This window comes from Rutidosis leptorrhynchoides, chromosome 10 (genome assembly GCF_046630445.1).
Source record: "Rutidosis leptorrhynchoides isolate AG116_Rl617_1_P2 chromosome 10, CSIRO_AGI_Rlap_v1, whole genome shotgun sequence".
Taxonomy (NCBI): Eukaryota; Viridiplantae; Streptophyta; class Magnoliopsida; order Asterales; family Asteraceae; genus Rutidosis; species Rutidosis leptorrhynchoides.
This window is the reverse complement of record NC_092342.1, coordinates 259,465,219-259,487,314: the sequence shown is the minus strand read 5'-3', so window position 1 is coordinate 259,487,314 and position 22,096 is coordinate 259,465,219. Positions and strand designations below refer to the sequence as shown.

The window sequence follows — 22,096 nt, the reverse complement described above, 5'->3', positions numbered from 1 at the left end:
CTTGTAACGATAATTGCCATACCAATTATCGAGAATCACCAATCAGTATTTTGAATTTCGTAGAATTTCTACATCAACAGTTATATGTATACATATAACATTTATCTCTTAGAATTATGATATTCCATTCTAAAATTTTGAAAAGCACCCAGCCTACGAATCAAAGCATTGAACTTTGAAAAAGCTGATTGAAGCAGCATAAACTGTAGACAACCGTAAACGACCTTAATTGTCGGAAGTTTGATGATAAAAAATAGTATGTTGGAAAAGCTCAGAAAAGTTGAAACTGGAAAACGGATTGAGCTAACCATGAAGGAGACCGAGGACAAATACAAGGACCAAATCCTATAATCAAAGAATCCAGGTAATTCTGGATCCAATGAAACCTTCAACGTATATCTTGCTCCGTATTCATGTTAAAATCTTGCGGAAAATCTTACTTCATCAACCATTGAACTTAGAAATTCCAAAATATCATCATAAATATCTTCGATATTTCTGAAGATATTTTCATAAATATTCTCGTCCGAAATTATTTATCTCTTCGTGCTATCTATATTACATCATAAAGGAAACTACCTTAGTTTCTAAATTTCTCTAAAATTCGAGTTTGAATTATGAATGATTTTGAAGTAGTGTTGGAAATTGATGCATGAGTTAGTATAATATAATGACACTTGATCAACATGATTATATTACAGTAAGTCATGTTGAGTTTCTAATGGAACGTGATGATTCACAGATCTTAACGTCATCATGTGCCATGTTACATAAATCTTTCATTCTGCTTAACCTCTGAACATATCAAGAAAGTATATTCTTGATAGTTCTATTCTCAGTAATTCTGGTAATTTGACAAATCAAATCGTGCTATTACGTTCTTTCTTGTTTAGGACATTATGTTCATTTGAAACTTCGTACCTACAAATTCTGGACCATTATTCGCTTGATTTAAAGTCGGGAAGAGAAAAATAAGAACATGAAACTCCGATATATAAGGGAAAATATAAAGCCCAACAACAACATCGAAATTACAAACTGTGGATATCAGTGCGTATAGCAATATAAAGACACGAGAGGATTATAAATACAATAATCCCTAAAGAATAGTAGAAATAAACAGATTCTTCCGGTGGGAGTTGGAAAAGAAGAACGATCATTGCGATAGTAAGAATAAGAACAAGGATTGGAACCAGAATAAGCATTATTATAATCTGTTGGATATATGAACTGAGAAAGAAGGTATAGAAGTGGTGGAAACTAATGGAACGGAAAAGGTAAATTTATAATGGAAATATCAGATAGTAATCGAGGCAGATCACCGTATTTAATTATAGAGATCTTAATTCCCTTATTCGCCGAAGGATCAAATCTTTTAGATTTTGAAAATTTTCTTTAAATCCCTTGGATTCTGGAATTCAACCAAAACGACGTCAAAAGTTAAGACGAACCTTATTTTCTAAATTCAACCATGACTAGTCAAAAGTTATGATGAAACATGTCTTTCTCATTTCACTATTTAGTGATAACTTTACTCTTCGAGTAATCGAATTATCTTATCCATATTACTCCACAATAATAAAACTCTTTTTTTCAGCTCATATTCGTCAGGAAAACATTCTTATTGTTAGCTATGACGACCCAACTCAAATTTTAGGACGGAATTTCTTTAACGGGTAGGTACTGTGATGACCCGGAAATTTCTGATCAAATTTAAACTTAAATCTTTATATGATCTCGACACGGTAAGCAAAGTCTGTTAAACTGAATCTTAAAAACTTTGAACTGTGTCATGGACTCATTTAACCTTTGACCGATTTTCGACGATTCACGAACAGTTGTGTGTAAATAAATATGTAAATTATATATGTATAAATATAAGTGTATATATAATGTTTTGAAATAATAAAAATACACTTTAATCAATTTGAAATTTAAAAATGTAAAATAATAAACAGAGGAATAAAGTTATTATTAGAAGTGAATATATAAAAAAATATATATATAATATTATTATGAATCTACATAGGATAAAAATATATAAATGATTTCTATTAATAAGTATTATGTTGAAACATATATAAAACATATAAATGTTAAATAGATGTATTCATATAATAGATGATATAAGTATTAGATATTACAAAATTTATAAATTGTAATATTAAATGTAATTACAAGTTTAACTATAGATACTATATTATTATTAGAATTAATATTAGTATTAGTAATATTATTAAAATTATAATACCGAAATTTGAAACACTTTTATTATTATCATTTCAACTAGTAGTAAAGTTATGACGTTAGTATTACGATTAATATCAGTCTTATATTTAGACAATATTATTATTAGTAGTAGTAATATTTTATTGTAATATTTGTATTAGTATTTACTAATAACATTATCAATGTCATTATGAATATTACTATGAACATTATCATTAATAATTAGTAATATCATTAACAGTATTATTTATTTGTTAAATTATATTAATAAAATCATTATTAATATTATCATTAGTATTATTATTAAATCATGTAATTATTAATTATGAGTTATTATTATAAATTTTATTAATATTAATATTATTTATTTACTTATTAATAGTATTAATATTATTAATAATTCGTGTATATATTTATTATAATCAGATATATGTACAAAATACAGTATGTATATATTTAAAGACATACACAGATATATATCTATATATAAATAGTATATACTTACCTAAATACAGCCGTATATGTATTCTGTTAACTATCACCATCGCTTTAATTTTTTTCTTCTTCTTATTCTGTGCGTAATTGGTACTCTTGTCATGCTAGAAAACAATCTCAAACGATTCTGCTAACAACTCTTGGCAGTTTTTTTATTTTATTTTATATTTTCTTGTGTACCTGATGATTGATATTCTGTCGACCCAATTTATTCGACAAATAAACGAATTACTCAGGTTTGGACACATTCAAACAATTACACTTCCTCAATATCAATTATCACGTTCATCTATCCAAATCGAGTTAATTTTTAAAACAGGAACATAAGACTAAACCAAACGACCCTGTTCTTGGTTCAAATTTTTCAAAACTCGTTTTTTTATTAAACTTCAAAATCTGGTAATGCAGCTTTGTTAGGATTATTATACTTCAACTATCTGCAAAAGTTGAAGTCCCAATTCTTCCTATCAAGTGTTAATTTTCGAGTCAAACTTTGGTTTAAAAAGTTAAAACGCCGTGTTCTTGAGGAAATTCGTAATCAATTGGACGTTTCAAATTCAATTGATAACTTAGAAAGTTTCTAGGAACGATTTATAAGTTATTTCATGAAGAAACTTTTATCTAAAAACATCACAATAATCGAATCAAGTTTTAAGTTGAAGGTGTTCTTAACGAAGCCTGTACAGCAGGTCTTGTTTTTTTATATTTGTTTGTTAAATAAATGCACCAAAGTTAGATCAATTATAATTAAATTTCAAACTAGATTCAATTCAGCGTTTAGTTATTATAATGGAAGTGGTTCCCTGGTCAGTCTAATTGATGAAGATGGAGAAGAAGATAACCAGAAAAGAAAACGGGTTAAATAGTTTTGAATTGAGTATTAATCATAAAATCGTGCAATGGCTCAATGGTAATGGGTGTTAGCGGGTTTACAAGAGGTCACGGGTTCGAACCCGGTCTCGGGCAATTCTTTTTAGGATGACTATTTAAAGGGTATACAACTTTCATTATTATTATTATTATTATTATTATTATTATTATTATTATTATTATTATTATTATTATTATTATTATTATTATTGTTATTATTATTATTATTAATTATTATTACTAAAACTATAATTATTATCATTATTATTGTTATGATCTTAGTTACTATTGTTGTTACTAGTATTATTGATATTATATGAAAATGATGATGATTATTATTATTATTATTATTATTATTATTATTATTATTATTATTATTATTATTATTATTATTATTATTATTATTATTATTATTATTATAATAGTTGTTGTTACTATTACTATTATTAGTTATTGTTATTTTTACAAAGTATTATATTAATAATTATTATTATTATCATAATTATAAGTATTATATCAATTATTATTATTATTTTCATAAGTATTAATTATGATATTAGTATTAAATTTAAAACTTTAATATTATTATCATGAATATGTTTATTAAATATTATCATTATAAGTATGATTATTTATATAATAACGAGTACTGCTAATAAATAACTACTAAAATCATTATTCTAAGTATCATTAACCGAATTTTTTTTTATATTTTTATAGTTATTATTATAAATATCATTATTATTATCATCTCTCCTACACTAATAACAAACACTAAATTAAGTGATATCTCCAAAACAAAATAAATCCTGACCATCCATCCTAACTAAACTTTAAATCATGGCCCTCCATTACATCTAATCTCACAAATCAGGTGATAAGTCAATCTCTACACTTCTACATTGTCTAAACTACCCTTCTATAATAAAAAACGTACGCTACTCAATTGCAAAATTAGGGGTTCAATGAAATCTATCCAATTGCAATTATCAATCGATCAGACACTTTCTCTGCAACATGATTTGGATCTTTTCGTCAGTAAATAGTTTCAAATATATAGTCTTACTCTATTTATATTATGATTAGCTTAAAATCTACAATTTTTTTTTTGTCTAATACACTGCACTAAAATTATGAACGTTTAAATCAACCTGCTTAACAATACTGTTACGTTGACTTTTTTATATAATAACGCGTAGACATTTTAATAAATGAGATATAATATCAATTAATTTCTGAATGATTTGGCTAAAAATACGTTCAAAAAAGCGCTACAAATCAGGGTTCACAGTTTTAAAGTTGATATGTTGACTATGGTTATTGATAAGATAGAATTAATGACCATAATCTTTGCTATTTTTGTTTCGATTTTAATCCTTATATAAGGGATCCGATAACCACAAACTATGAACTCACTTTTCAAACAAGTATTCAGCAAACACATTTCTTTAATCCAGAACAGACTTAACACAAAAAAAATGTCTGCAGTTCAAGAATTCACCCCGCTCAATGAAATCGTCAAAGGACAGGAGAAGATCACAGTTAAGGTCAAGGTGCTTTTTCTGTGGAAGAAATACTGGGTTAACAACCCTTCTGATGTTTCTTCCATTGAGATGGTTCTTGTGGACCAGCATGTATTTTTTAAAATGTCCATATTACCTACTGTAATCAATACAATACAATAACTATTGACATAATGTATTTACAGGGAAACAAGATGAGGGCTGCCATCGAGAAAGATACGGTCAAGTACTATGGACCAACCTTCACTGAGGGTAGATATCTCACTATATATAAGTTTGATGTGCTGGATGTTGATGACAAAATCAAGTTCTTGACAAACAAGCTAAAGTTGAGGATTCGAAAGAGTTCTAAAGTTCAAAAATGTCCTGAATTTTCTGTTGAACAAGATCTCTATCGCATAGTTACTTTTCAACAAATCAATGAACGAGAATTGAAATATGGGAGTGATATTTTTGGTGGGTAACTTTATTTCTTCCTTCACTCAACGAATGCGTTGTTATAACTCAAAAATTTATTGATCTTTAGGTTTTAGATAACTAAATATTTGTACTAACAAAAGTTATATTTATTTGTTACAGATGTGTGTGGGAGGGTCATTAACATTATTAGGAACAGAACTATTAAAGAGAGATCTGGTGATAAGAAGAAATTGAAGTTTTTTTTGCTTTCACCAAGGTTTTTTTTTGCAATCAACTGTGGAATTCATGTTTTAATTATTCATCGTTTTAATAGATTTTTAAACGTTGTTTGTCTAATATAATTAGTAAAACAAACTATATACAGCGGTGAAACTATTCGTTGTGCTTTATGGGGAGAACATGGTAAGAGATTGTTGACTATGGCTAGGAAATGCTATGCAAACTCACCACCAATAGTTGCACTCATTCACAATTGTCAACTAAAACTGTGGGAAGGTATATGGTATTTTTAATAATATTCAAGAATAATATTAATATGTTAATTTCCATAAACTCATTTGTTTACAAATTATTATGTTGCAGGAGGACCAGAAGTCAACAATATTTTTTTTGGGACCAGATTGTACCTGAATGAATTGGTTCATCCAATTTCTACGTTCAACTCCGAGTATGAATATATATTGATAATTTTCAAGTGCATATGTACAATTAATAATCATGTTAACAATTTCTTGAATAATGTTGCTTCTTCCACAGGTTCGCCAACGCTCCTAATAAAGGAGAGTTGAACGCAATTCCAACGATGTCGCCTGACTTTCGTGAAGATGAGCAAGAAATCGGAGCAAAGTATACCAAGTGTCACTTGCTAAAAGTTGAACAAGTTCCTAATTATCAGGAGGTATATTGTAATTTTAGACAACATTATTCCATCCATAATTGTAAAAAACTGCTTTTTTTCATTTTCTTTATATGTCATTCATATTCATATTCAGCGTATTGTTAATGCAGGATTACAACTTTGTGGTTATTGGAAAAGTGGTTAAAGTTTGCAATAGTGATGGCTGGTTTCAGAGACTTTGTCCAGTACATGAGAACAAACTAGCAGAAGTCTACAATTGTGATCTTGATGTCGATGTTTTGTGGTGTGAGTTCTGTAAAGTTGATGATCAAAAATGGATTCCAAGGTAGTATCATCTTTAATATTCGTTACACTCATCCAATTTGGAGTTGTCAGTTAGTTTGTAACATTTACTATACTAACATTTTGATGTATGCACAGGATTCGTACTTCAATTACAATCAAGGACGACACTGGTGCTTGTGACATCATACTTTTTGATAATCATCTTGCTAAATTGGTGAAACGTAGTGCAACTTGGCTCAACACTAGAGCAGGATCTGTAAGTAACACACGTTTTAAAAGTAAATGAATATACATTTACCAAACCATGGACATGACCAAAATGTTTATATCCTTTGGTCTTACTACATGTATTATGCATGAATTACTAAATCTATTTATAATGTAGTGTGTCAATCCTGTGGATGTACCTGCGGAACTCAATGATGTTGTCAAACAAACTTTTCTGTTTTTGGTTCGCAAGAGTACCTTTAATGAAAAATTGAATTACAAGTCTTACACTGTGATGGACGCTACTGACGATGTTGATATCATGGATGAAGTTAGTCGCAAGGGAAATAAGCCAGACGTAGATAATTACAATGCGACTCAACAAGATGAAAAGTTTGAAACCCCAAAACCGTTTAAGGTATTGAACAAATATTATACCTTTTAACGCACCACATTCAATTAGTACATTCATACAAATTATCGTACACATAAACTTTCCCGCGATCGTCACTTATTTACAGGCATTGTTAGCGCATAGTGGTGGGTCTGCCAGCGGGAGTGAATGCAACACTGGTGAATCGTCCGATGGAAAACGAAAGGCTGCTACCGTTGATGAAGTTGGTAATGAGGAAACACCTACTGGTGGCACTGCTGCTGGGATTTCTGCTTTAAAAATACCTAAGATGGAACCACTTTGAACATCAAAGTGGTAGCTGTTATCATTCATAGTGTGGAGCATATAGCTCATACTTAGTGTTTACATTATATTTCTGCAAATAATTTGTCAGGCGAGTGTTATGTCTGATACAGTGATTTTGGATGATTTTGAATTTTCTGTTTCCTTACATTCTGCAAGTGTTTTGTTTTTGAATTAGACCACCTTTATTGGGATGGTCCATGAATGATAACGCTATTTAAATAATTGTCATTCTTACTTTACTTTTTATATTTTTGAACAATTCTTTTATTAGACCTTTATAATATAAACATCCATTGTATTCAATAGAATTGAATCCAAATAAAGGTTAAATATACTCACAAACAAACAAGTGAAAAAAAAAAAAAATATTTGATGAATACTAAACATCGAAACCTTTTTACCAAATCTCTACATTGGTTATCATATAAATTATTCATTACCGCAAACTATTAAAACGTTCGATAATCTAGCTGGAATTACATTGAGTTAGAATGATGTTACGATCACGTTTGCGTTGAACACATATATAATCAAAAAATAATACCTTTTTAATCTATCTTCGATTATAAAATGATCACGATACACATCTGAACAGTTTTAAACCATTATACTTTTTTTAATCAAGTATACTCATACCTTTTTTGGTATGGAAAAAAAAGATCAATTATAGCATCCTTTTTTGTAACATTAGTTTATTTAGAAAGAACCGTTCAAGAGTATACACACGATACATGTATATGTGCATGTAATTGACAAAAATCCATTTTTATCTGTCAACTAAATATTTATATTTAAACATACTAAAACATACGTAAAAACTTCAAACAAACACTTTCTTATAATAATGGATCGAATATGTACATCAAAATTTTAGATAAAAATCAGTACCGTCAAACACACATTTTTTTTAAATGTTAAAAAGAGTAACAAACGTGCATGAGTTACATTTTGTCACAAGTCTTTTGAATCAACATTAGCGTTGTTAATTAAAAAAACAAAAAAATAAATTACTTTACTCTCGATTACACTAAAATTGATGTCTCTAAATTACATGTTAACAAAAATAAACTATTACACCTTTAGATAATTATTGGATTCATACCATTTGTGATAGTATAAAAATTACCAAATCTAGCATCCTCATATAATTTTGTGTATGACAAATTAAAATCATTAATGTATTTTGGAAACACCTTGGAATTAAATCCAGTTTAACATGCATATGTGATTAATAATCAAACAAATCCAGTTTCATCTATGAGCTACAATTCGTGATTCAAATGAACTTAAACATACATAATAACTTCAAACACACATTTTTTTATATTAATAAAACTACTAGATACATCATCATGTTCTTACTAAAACATCAGTTCACATAAACTGGATTAACATTTTCAGACCACCTATACATTCAAAAGATTCAAATCTACATAAACACCAGTAGAAATCATTCTACAGCTTCACAAACGATTACTAACAGCTACAGTACCAACATAAGGATTGAGTTCAAAAAAAACAAGCAACATCAAACATACATGCTACCAGAACACCAAATTATCAACAAAAAACAAGGATTTAGATACCACTTTTCCCAACACCTATTAACCATGACGTGAAAATGCAGACAACACAAACTTCCTCTCCGTTGGTTTGTATGTCAAGTCAGCTTCATCTTTCAATTTTAGATTATTAACACGCATAAAGCCTGACCACCCAGCTGAAACATACAAGTTTCGTTTCTTGACATCGTCATTTGTTCGTAAAACCCACTTGAAGTCGTGTCCGTCATAAGTTGTCACGGTATACTCCCTTCCAGCTTTCAAACTCCTCAGAGATAACAACTCTTCCGGAAGACGCTATATCAATCAAACTTTCAAACTATTAAAATGATTAAATAAATATATGAAAAGCCTTAAAACTTTAGTTTTAAAGTTGCAAAAAAAAATAAATAACAAATTAAATTGTAATAAACCAAAGCTTATGTCTTAATAGAGAAACAATACTTACAAACACATGGGCCCCAGTTATGATCATTTTCACAGTAACATCAATGTTAGAGTCAGGATCTTCTTCGCTATCACTGTCGGATTCTTCAGCTGAAATTTCCATTGCATCATCATTATGTTCAATTTGTTTTGATGTCGAAGCACCATCACGCGTCTTCAAAGTAACTCTGGCTGTTGACATCTCCTTAGAATCATCAGCAAAATATGTAAAATACAAGTTATCATCATCCAAGACTGTGAAGCATAGCACATCCAACATCTTCACCTTTCTATAGTTAGAATTGTGTTGTTTTCTTAATTGTGTAACCAGGTTTATTCTGCCAACATTATATTCTGATTATGTTCTTTTCGTAGATTATTTTTCATGATAATATGTACTATATATGTAACTGATATCAGTATCTGTCAGTCAAATACAACATCATGTGAACTTTTAATAGAAATCCACACAATTAACCTACTAACTATTTTTTTACTCACATCTTTACAAATGCAGGAAATCAATTTGGTGCAACTGTTACACCGATGAATAAAGCGTTAAGAAAAAAACAGTTAAAGGTTGAAACTCCAGAGGATAGCAGATTGCAGAATTCATGTAAAAGTCCACTATCCACGATAGGTATAAGATTCATTATACTATTTACTCAACATTCTGTTAAAGTTTTAGAGAATTATTATTTTATTTAACTTATTCCATGATCAATCATATAGGAAAAAATTAAGACTCACTAATACACTCATTGTTTGGTTTATTACCTTTTAAACCTACCTATTTTGATTATAGAAATTATTCTTTTTTAAAAATTTATATCACTAACAGTTGTCTTATACTGTCTTATTGATTTGAATGTGAATCATTTATGCAGGTTCAAACAGTCCACTAGGTATCTCTAATATTGATAGTGTGAATTCAACCTCTACTACTAAAACAAAACGGATTGGACGCCCACCAAAATACAAACTTTCGCCATCCGATACTATTCCATTCAGCTTAGAAAATATAAATAAAAACGCTGGTAATTCTTATTATCTCATTTTCTGTCATTCAACTACAATTATTAAACCGGCATTACTTTGTATGTTCTCATTTTAAAAGTATTGAATACAAATGTGTTTTGTTACATTGTGTGTTTTTAATTTTTATTTCTTTATTGTATGTCTAGGTTCTTTATCTCAACCATCATCTTCTGCCGGAAATATCGCAACCAAGAGTTCTTCTCAGTTACACACTATCAGAAGTCCGTTGTCTGACATAACCAAAAGTATGTATTCGTAATTATGTCAATTATTTCGTAATACTAATTCTATTTTTAATATACATAGACAAATATATATTAACATAATTCAATGTTTTACATGTTATTAATAGGTCATGGTAACACATCATACGTTACACCTGAAAAAAAAATTTATGAAGAAATCCTAAATATGTATTGCAAAATACATTTGGTAACCAAGAACTTCCTATTAAGCAAGAATTAACCGTCAAACGTAGAGGAAGACCACCAAAGTACAAATTTTCTGATGAAGAAATGATACCGTTAGATTTACCAGATGGTATGAATGACAACACAATAGGAGATGATGATGATAATAAGAAGTTTTCTGGAAGAAGTCTTGGTAATTAAAGAAAAATTCAAAAATAAACTGTTTTGTTAATTTTTTTTACATTTACCAAAAAATATTCATTCATACTTTGTTTTGTGTATATATACTAACATATAAATCTTACAGAATATAGAGACCTTGGTGATCCTATATATATATGCACTTCATGCAAAGCACGATTGTGGAAATCTGAAGCAATGCGAGGCAATCCTTCTTTTACAAGAAAAGCTTATTCTTTATGTTGTTTAAATGATAAAGTCGAACTACCACCTTTGAATGATCCGCCACAGTTGTTATTAGATCTATTTACTGGTCAAAGCGAACATGGCAAAAATTTTATGGAGAATATACGGCGGTATAACATGATATTCAGTTTTACATCGATTGGTGGCAAAATTGACCATTCTATCAACAACGGCAACGGTCCTTATGTATATCGTATGCAAGGTCAAAATTATCATCTGGTAGGTAGCTTACTACCCGAGCCTGGTCAAGATCCACGATTCTGCCAACTATATATCTATGACACTGGAAATGAAGTAGATAACAGCATTAATTCATACGGGTATAACATTATTTTCTTTATCATTGCCAGATTATTTACTCTTTATACTACCAACTACTATAAACCAATAACTAACCACGGCTGCTTTTATTTTTTAAATAATAATAAATTATTACTGATATATGCTTTATTTTTCATTACAGTAACGGAAGTTCCAAATCAACGTCAAACCAAAACTCATTGCTTCCGAACACAGTACACCGTTTGAAAGGTTTGCTTGACCATGTTAATCCGTTGGTTAAAAAATTTCGTATGGCAAGAGATCGGTTTGACATGGACGAAGATGAACCGATACAAATCAAACTAATTGGTAGCCGAGCACAAGATGGACGAACTTATAATTTACCAACTGCAAATGAAGTTGCTGCAATAATAATTGGAGATATTGATGGATCTTGTGATAAACGTGACATTGTATTGGATCACCGTAGAAAGGGATTAAGACGTATAAGTGAGCTTCATCCGTCTTATTTAGCACTACAGTATCCACTATTATTTCCCTACGCTCAAGATGGTTACAGAGTAGATATACTCCATAAGGGTGTTGAAATAGAGGACGCTACTGGACATGCACGTCTCACTTTACGTGAATTTTTTGCTTATCGATTACAAATGAGAGTAGGCGAAAAGTCTTTGATTCTAATGTCAAGAAAACTTTTACAGCAGTTCATGGTAGATGCTTATACTATGGTCGAGAATACAAGGCTGCATTACATCAGGAACAATCAGAAAGCATTCAGAGTTGCTCAAATCTCCAGTTTACACAAAGCACAAGAAACTAGAAATTATGATGTTTCAGCTATGGGCACACGGATAACACTTCCTTCTTCTTTTACGGGCGGAGCAAGATATATGTATGCAAACTATATGGATGCTATGGCTATTGTTCGATCATTTGGTCCACCTGACCTTTTTATCACTTTAACGTCTAATCCAAAATGGCCTGAAGTTCTTCGTGTTTTGGCGCCTTTGAATCTAAACCCAGAAGATAGGCCAGATATTGTTACACGCGTATTTAAAATGAAACTATATTCTTTGTACGATCAAATCAAAGATGAAAAGATGTTCGGATATCTTAGAGGAGGTATTTTTTTAAGCATCTACTATTAAATGTTCATTTATACAACTATCTATTATACATTAGTTAATTAATTTATGACATACAAGTCTAAGTTGAATAATTGTTTTCCATTTTCAAACAATATCAGGTTTATATGTTATAGAATTTCAGAAACGTGGGTTACCTCATGTCCACATGATATTATGGCTTGACGAAACAGAAGCCACACCAAACGCTTCAGAAATTGACAGATTTATTAGTGCCGAAATACCAGATAAAGATGAGGATCCAGAACTGTATTCTTTAGTTTCAGATTTTATGATGCATGGACCGTGCGGAGAGAAACATAAAGAATGTCCATGCATGCGAAGCGGTACTTGCTCGAAAGGATTTCCAAAGGATTTCACAAATGAGAGCCACTTTGACGCAGATGGTTTCCCTGTATACAAACGCCGTAATGATGGTAATTTTATTATGAAAAAAGGAGAAAAGCTAGACAACAGGTTGGTTTACACATACAAACTGCAGAACTACAATACTTTTATTTTTATCATTTAAACCTTTTCTAAATTCCTACAAATCCTGTTAGCCTGATTTTAACTTGCATTCTAATTGTTCTACCATTTTTAACTTACAGGAACGTAGTTGGTTATAATTAATCACTACTCAGACAGTACCAAGCACACATGAATATTGAATGGTGTAACCAGTTCGGATCCATAAAGTATCTGTTCAAGTATATCAACAAAGGTCCAGACAGAATATCTGCTCAATTTCATTCTAATAACAACAATTCTGCAAATAATAGCGCAAATCAAGCCCAAACTACAACCACTGTTAGGGATGAGATTAATTAGTATTATAGCTGTCGTTACCTATCTGCATGTGAGGCCACTTGGCGAATATTCAACTACGAGATAGTATTCAGATCCCCGGCAGTGTACAGGCTATCTTTTCATCTACCTAATCAACAACCAATTGTATATGATGGTGATGACTGTATGGAACAAGTTATTAACAAACCTTCAGTCGGCGCTTCTCAATTCATTGAGTGGATGAAATACAATGAAGAGAATCCTGATGGAAGACAGTACACTTATGTTGAATTTCCTCGCCATTATGTTTGGAATGCAACACCAAGAAAGTGGTCAAAGAGACAAGGACAGAAAACTGTTGCCCGATTACATTATGTTCATCCGAAATCAGGGGAGGCGTACTACTTACGTATCATGCTCAATAAGGTGAGAGGACCAACATGTTATGAAGACTTGCGAACTATCGATGGTATAATTTATGATACCTTCAAGGAAGCTTGCTATGCAATGGGACTATTAGATGATGATAAAGAATACATTGCTTCTATTAAAGAGGTCCACCAATGGTCAACAGGGAACGCATGTCGGTCTCATTTTGTTTCATTAATTACCACTGACAGTATCACGTTCCCTGATCGTGTTTGGAAAGAAACTTGTGACCTCCTGTCTGACGATCTTGCTAGAGAAGTACCAGAACGTCTCAAATCCAATGGTACATAATTATTACATTTTTACTACAATAACTTTTACAACGTTGTCATTTATCTATAAATTGAATTAAACTAAAATCTAATATTTTTATTGTAGATCCAGAGACATTTAGACGTGTCCTACACAACATTTCACTTTCGAGAATTGAAAAGGACCTTAATAGTGCAGGTTACAGCTTGCGTAACATACCTAATATGCCTTTTCCAGATCTCGAATTTGTACAGTCATCACTAAACATGCTTATACAAGATGAGATCTCTTACGACATACAGAGTTTAAATGAAGAGCATCAAAATCTGAAATCTACTATGACTGACGAACAGAACGTTGTGTACGATACAATTGTTGATGCTGTCTATAATGATAAAGGTGGTCTATTTTTCCTTTACGGATACGGTGGCACTGGAAAAACATTCGTTTGGAAAACACTAGCTGCGGCTATTCGTTCTCGTGGAGACATTGTCATAAATGTAGCCTCAAGTGGTATTGCAGCATTACTTCTTACTGGTGGTAGAACAGCACATTCACGGTTTGCAATTCCTATCAACGTATTGGAAGATTCTTTCTGTTCAATTCAGAAAAATAGTGACTTAGCCGCTATATTGAACAAAGCAAAATTAATCATATGGGATGAAGCACCTATGATGCATAAACACTGTTTCGAGGCTTTTGACAGAACAATGCGCGACATCATAGTTTCTCCTAACAGATCTTCTCCATTTGGTGGTAAAGTAGTTGTTTTTGGTGGTGATTTTAGACAGATCCTTCCTGTAATACAGAGAGGTACAAGATCTGAAATTGTGCATGCATCACTTCATTCTTCTGATTTATGGAGACATTGTAAGGTCTTGAAGTTAACTAAAAACATGCGACTAAGAACGGATATGAATGATACTGATCAACAACAAATCAGGGATTTTGCTGATTGGATTTTAAAGATTGGTGAGGGCAAAATCAACGAGCCAAATGATGGTGAAGCAAATGTTGAATTTCCTATGGAAATGTTGTTAAAAACAAATGGTAATGCAATCAGTACTATTGTAAACTCAACATATCCAGAGATCCTTGATCACTTAGGTGACGGAAATTTTTTCAGCTCGAAAGCTATTCTTGCTCCCACCAACGAAGAAGTAGATTCAATAAATGACCACATTTTGTCTTCTATAGATGATGAGGAACGGGTCTTCTTAAGCTCTGATAGTCTAACACCAGATGAAGAGAATGACACTTGGGCTCAACAAGTTTACTCACCTGAAGTATTGAATGGACTTAAAGTACCTGGTGTACCTAACCATAGATTAACTCTAAAACGTGGTGTACCTATAATGTTACTTCGTAACATGGATCAATCAAAAGGGTTATGTAATGGTACAAGACTATTGGTTGAGCGTATTGGGGATCATACAATAGAAGCTCGAATCATTACCGGCCACTTCTTTGGCAACTTAGCTTACATTTCTCGAATGGTGATTGCACCTACTGATCGAAAGATTGCAGTCAAGTTTCAACGACGCCAATTTCCAATTACTGTTTGTTTCGCAATGACAATAAACAAAAGTCAAGGTCAATCATTGTCAAATGTTGGTTTATACCTACGCAAACCAGTGTTCTCTCACGGACAGTTGTATGTTGCAATCTCTCGAGTCACCAGCAAAAAAGGTTTGAAGGCTGTCATATTAGATGACAAGGGAAAAGACACCAATATAACAAAAAATGTGGTTTACAAAGAAGTTCTGTGCTCCATATAAATCAAAGGTATTATTTTAACATTAAGTTTGTTTATTTCGTTTTAACATCAAAATTACAACTGTAATACATTTATATACATTTTTATGTGCAGATACGCAACTCAGGAACAACCTTAGTTAATACACTCTTTGTTTTGTTTTTCTTTGTGTTGTTTCTTTTTTTTTTATTCTCTCAATTTACATTTTTTCTAATAATACAGTACTTTTTTTTAAATTCACTGTTTGGTATATACCAATTAACCCTTTACACATAGTTTGTTAATTATGTTACAGTTCTATAAAAAACAAAAAAACCTCTTTCATAACAAATAATGTTAATGGTGATATACAATATCTTACATTCGTTTAATGAGATATGTATACATATTAAATCACTAAGTCAAACCAAATCCCTACTAATTAGGTTGTAGATTACTAACAATATTTTAAAAAATCTCAGGATATTAAGTCCTAAACTGTAGGTGATTTTGTTGTTAAGTTTGTTATTGAAAATCATATCAATTATATTTTCAACTTCATATACTACGGCCATTAATTTTTTTTTAGTCTCTATTTAAAAGCCTACCAAGCTTTTTATTCCACAATTACATTGTACATGCTTCTTCACATAAGTCTTCAGCATCCGGTTTGTTTTCATTTCACCAGGTAAAGATTATCTTACTATCTATATAGAATAACTATACAAATCGTTTTTTCCATATACTTTCCTACGTTACTTTATTCTATGTGAAAAATGTTTTTGTTGTTTCTGTGCAAATCAGATGAATACAGACAAAACAACTGAATCTTTACCTATAAACAATGATCAACATACTACTGACGAATCTATTCAAGATGAAAAAGATGCATCAGAACAGGTATGTGTTGTACCTCATGGCAATTTCTAAGTTTTTATACTTATACTTACTAATTATCATTACATAATGATAATACTTTTTAATAACATAACAATCTATCTACTTATGTTTTATAGCTGAGAAAGAAACGAGCCAGATCTGCTGAGGCTTCAAGGCGTTGTAGAGATCGACAAAAGGTACATCGTAATATTACAATAAATCAAACCATAAGTATTCATAAAATTTTATTAACAACAATACATGTCAATTCTTTTAACATGTCTTTAAAACAGATATACGTTGATCAATTGGAAAAACTTATACAAGATCAAAAAAATCAGATTGAAACATTAATCCAAACACAAATTCAGGTATACACACACACACACACACACACACACACACACACACACACACACACACACACACACACACACACACACACACACACACACATATATATATATATATATATATATATATATATATATATATATATATATATATATTACTTACGTAAAGATTATAATTACCATAATATAATCATCAGGAAAACACTTGTGTGGATTCGCAATCAGGTATGTTTACAAAACTACCATTGTTATTGCATATAACTTAATTACTGTATTACTGAATTCAGATTGCATATACTTAATCTTATTAATTTTTTCTTAAATTATATTGTAGATATTACAAACTTTGGACTTTTTTTTCCGAGATTGGTCTAAAAAATTTGACAACCTTATTGCTACTCTACAACGTCAAATGTATGTAAATAATGATGCTGCTCACATTTCTCCGGTAATACAGCTCTTGAATGATCACTATTTAGAGTTATTAAATACCAAGAAACAATCAGCAAAAAAATGTGTGATGTCAATCATAGATGTCAAATGGCTGCAACCTACACTTTCAACTATTATGTGGATTGGTGGTATTCGTCCGTCGGATATAATAAAGGTATAACTCGAGATACTTATATTACTTCATACGTCTTAAGTACGTTAATATTTAACTATAACCAAACAAAAAAAATTCATACAAATGTTAACACTAAATAATGAATATCGTTTACATATTATATCAATTTACTAATTAAATTCATTTCTAACTGTTTTTCAAATTACGTTGCAGCTAATACTCAACCACATTGAGTTGTCTACTCAACAGTTAGCCAAAATAGAAAACTTGAAACTACTAACCCTACAACAAGAGACGCAGCTTATAAATAAGGTGCATACATTGAAGCACGAAATATCAGAAACATTTGTAGGTAAAAGTTTTGTTGATAAAGGAGATACTGCAGCTATGTCAAATTACACAAACAATATGTTTGAACAGATTGGTAGATTATCAGCTATGGAAAACTACTTATCTCAGGTGACTTTAATACACAGAGTATGTTTCTTGCAAGTGTATCAACAATAATAATTTGACATATAATTGTTTGCTAATGCTCTTTACAAGCAGGCGGATACCCTACGAGCAACTACATACAAGGAAATACAGACTATACTCACACTAAGACAAACAGTTATGGCTTTTTACGTTGTTCATAAACATGTCAAGCGTCTTCAATCATGGAATAATTTGTGGGAATCAAGACCGGAAGTTTGACTGCATTGTTATCTTTTTTTAATTTTTTACAATGACGAAATGTTATTTTTAGATTTAAACTATATATTGATTTATATTACTTTTGCAAACAGAAAGCGTATACATTAATGTCATAGACCCATTCCAGAACTGTCTCATCGTTATTGACTCAAATAACCCCGCGATTTCGCGGGTCTCCAGCTAGTTAATATAATTAGTAACAACAATACCTTATTTAGTAATATTAAGTATTATAATTATTATCATTTATATCAATATTAATATAATTTTGGTATTACTATCAATACTATTTTTAACAAACAAATGATATATATACTTATAAAAATATATTTAAAACATATAACATAACAAAATTTCCAGTTTTATATACAAAATGAATATATGAGACGTATATATATTATTAATATAAAAATGATATAATTAGTAAATTATATATTTAAAAACTTATTCGATTGCGATTATGTGTATTAATAAATATCCAAATGATATAGGTTCGTGAATCCGAGGCCAACCCTGCATTGTTCAATGTTGTCATATGTATTTTTACTACAAAATATAGTATTGTGAGTTTCATTACTCCCCTTTTAAATGCTTTTGCAATATATATTTTTGGGACTGAGAATACATGCGCTGCTTTTATAAATGTTTTACGAAATAGACACAAGTAATCGAAACTACATTATATGGTTGAATGATCGAAGCCGAATATGCCCCTTTTTACTTGGTAACCTAAAAATTAGTAAACCAGTCTACTAATTGACGCGAATCCTAAAGATAGATCTATTGGGCCTAACGAACCCCATCTGTTGTAGCGGATGCTTTAGTACTTCGATGTTGTTTTTATCATGTCCGAAGGATTTCTCGGAATGATAGGGGATATTCTTATATGTATCTTGTTAATGTCGGTTACCAGATGTTCAATCCATATGAATGATATTTTTGTCTCTATGCATAGGACGTATATTTATGAGAAATGAAAATGAAAATCTTGTGGTCTATTAAAATGATGGAAATGATTATTTATATTAAACTAATGAACTCACCAACCTTTTGGTTGACACTTGAAATCATGTTTATTCTCAGGCATGAAAGAAATCTTCCGCTGTGCGTTTGCTCATTTTAGAGATATTACTTGGAGTCATTTATGACATATTTCAAAAGACGTTGCATTCGAGTCGTTGAGTTCATCAAGATTATTATTAAGTCAATTATAGTTGGATAAATTATGAAATAGTATGCATGCTGTCGACTTTTGATGTAACGAAAGTTAGTCTTTCAAAAACGAATGCAATGTTTGTAAAATGTATCATATAGAGGTCAAGTACCTCGCGATGTAACCAAATGTAATGTATTCGTCCAGGTGGATTAGGACGGGTCCTTTCAGTTGGTATCAGAGCGGTGGTCTTAGCGAACCAGGTCTTGCATTAGTGTGTCTAACTGATAGTTGTTTAGACGCATTAGTGAGTCTGGACTTCGACCGTGTCTGCATGTCAAAAGTTTTGCTTATCATTTCTAGTCGAAAATCATCTGCTTATCATCCTTAGGAAATTACCTGCTTATCATTCTTAGTCTAGACATGTCTTACTGCCTCTATTGCATAGACAGTGTATAGATAAATTCATATCTTAGCGTATCTGTTATTGTTACCTTTGCCTGACAGCTTCCGTAGATTCCTTCGTAACTTATGAGATTTTAGTATTATATATGCATATGTAAATTATGTATTGCATGGTACTAATCTACATCCTATAATCTATTTCTTATTGAAATTCCTTCATCTGATCGTACGAGATGAATTCCTCAAGCAGTTCGAGTCCTTCAGATTTCGATAGCTATTCCGATAGTTATTCCGACAGCTATTCCGACATGGATATTCACCTAAGCTCCAAAATCGGTGCCACCAGAATGAATCAATCAATCAGCCATCCCCAATTCATCTGATGGGTTCGTAGCCTACTTAATCATTGGAGGCAATAAGAAGGTGATCCCTTCCACCAACCGAATTCACCTCTGGGTGAAGAACCTGAAGCACTTACCGGCGAACCTGTCCGAAACACCATTTTCTCTCTCATTTCCCGAGTATCTCGTCACGATCATATACTATACCAAATTCTAGATCTTATTTATCCACTCGTCAGAACCGACAATCATCTCGGAATAATGAAAGAAGTCAACGAGCTTCTCGCTTGAGTAATCAATTTGGAAAATATGGTGCAAAATTTACCAGCTTCAGCAACATTACCGGCACCAACAGTACCAATAATAACAGCACCAGTACCATCAACAATCCACGCCTCAACATCGCAATCTATACCTCGAACATAATCATCGTTCTACATGACGTTCTACATTATTTATCTTTGTACGACATGACGATTATGTAATCTCTAATGTTCTAGAGATTATATATTCTTGTTTTAACGGTAAATCAAATGAGTTTAATATCATATTGACTCATTAAATCTATATTACATCTGAAGAAAATATATATGTATATATGTTTTCATAAAGATTGTAATTAAAAATTCTTTTGTACAAACTGTTAATGGTGAAAACATTTTAACGGGTAGGTAATACCCGAGAAATATTTAAATTTCACATTAATAAGTTACACAGTATATTCTTCCAATCTGATTCAACAGTCATTTACTATCCTATTTACAACCACCGATATACGTATCCGTTCACCGCAGAATAACCCTTTTCATTCATTCTGATATTTGGATTTTGATTTATCAGAATCCAACAAGTGGCATAATGAAGAAAACATTGGACAAAAATAATATTTGTTAGAAACAAACAAATTAACTATGAGAAAATTTGTTAAGAATCCACGCTAACAAAATCCACGCTAACTGTTCCTAGCTAACTGTTCCTAGCTAACTGATTACAATTTATTTATCGCAATTTATATTCTCGCAATTTTATTTATCGTCATTTAATTTCTGTTATTTACTTTACGCACTTTATTTATCGTCATTTAAATTTCTGTTATTTATATTACGCACTTTAAATATCGGGACACGTATACAAGGTTTTGACATATCATATCGACACATCTATATATATTATTTGGAATCACCATAGAAACTCTATATGCAGTAATGATCGAGTTCTCTATACAGGGTTGAGGTTGATTCTCAAATAATATATACTTTGAGTTGTGATTGAGTCTGAGACATGTACACGGGTCATGATACGTATTAATTAATTCGATTATTATATATTAAACTATATATGAATTATTAGACTGTTAACCGTAGACTATCGACTGTGGACTAATAACATTGGACAATTAAAATGAATTAAAATATTGATTATAACATATGAAACTAAACATTTCTTCAAGTTTGCCACTTGATTTCATCTTAAACCTCATTTGTATCTTAACGATTACAATCCTCGTTCAAACCGTTCATGATTCTTGAAAACACCTCAACCGAGAGTATGAACCAACCGCACTTCACCTACGAAAAAAAAAAGATTGATACATATAGTTATGCACCTGAAAATACTCGGAACTTGAGTAAATGTTTAAA

At 31.0% G+C, this 22,096-nt stretch overlaps 2 protein-coding genes across 2 annotated transcripts; both read left to right on the top strand.

Moving 5' to 3' along the window:
• Positions 1-5,072: 5,072 nt before the first annotated feature.
• LOC139870989 (uncharacterized) lies at positions 5,073-7,586 on the top strand. Its single transcript, XM_071858747.1, has 10 exons — positions 5,073-5,210; positions 5,303-5,573; positions 5,697-5,793; positions 5,902-6,032; positions 6,120-6,204; positions 6,294-6,435; positions 6,546-6,721; positions 6,817-6,937; positions 7,067-7,306; positions 7,410-7,586. The coding sequence occupies exons 1-10, from the start codon at positions 5,073-5,075 to the stop codon at positions 7,584-7,586; spliced, it is 1,578 nt and encodes a 525-aa protein (XP_071714848.1).
• A 2,536-nt stretch (positions 7,587-10,122) lies between these two features.
• Positions 10,123-18,557, top strand: LOC139870988 (uncharacterized). Its single transcript, XM_071858746.1, has 17 exons — positions 10,123-10,216; positions 10,464-10,613; positions 10,761-10,859; positions 10,967-10,972; positions 11,056-11,217; positions 11,332-11,770; positions 11,914-12,854; positions 12,979-13,333; positions 13,777-14,357; positions 14,453-16,074; positions 16,651-16,749; positions 16,866-16,961; positions 17,078-17,137; positions 17,234-17,311; positions 17,628-17,900; positions 18,075-18,320; positions 18,411-18,557. The coding sequence occupies exons 1-17, from the start codon at positions 10,123-10,125 to the stop codon at positions 18,555-18,557; spliced, it is 5,448 nt and encodes a 1,815-aa protein (XP_071714847.1).
• The last annotated feature ends 3,539 nt before the right edge of the window (positions 18,558-22,096 follow it).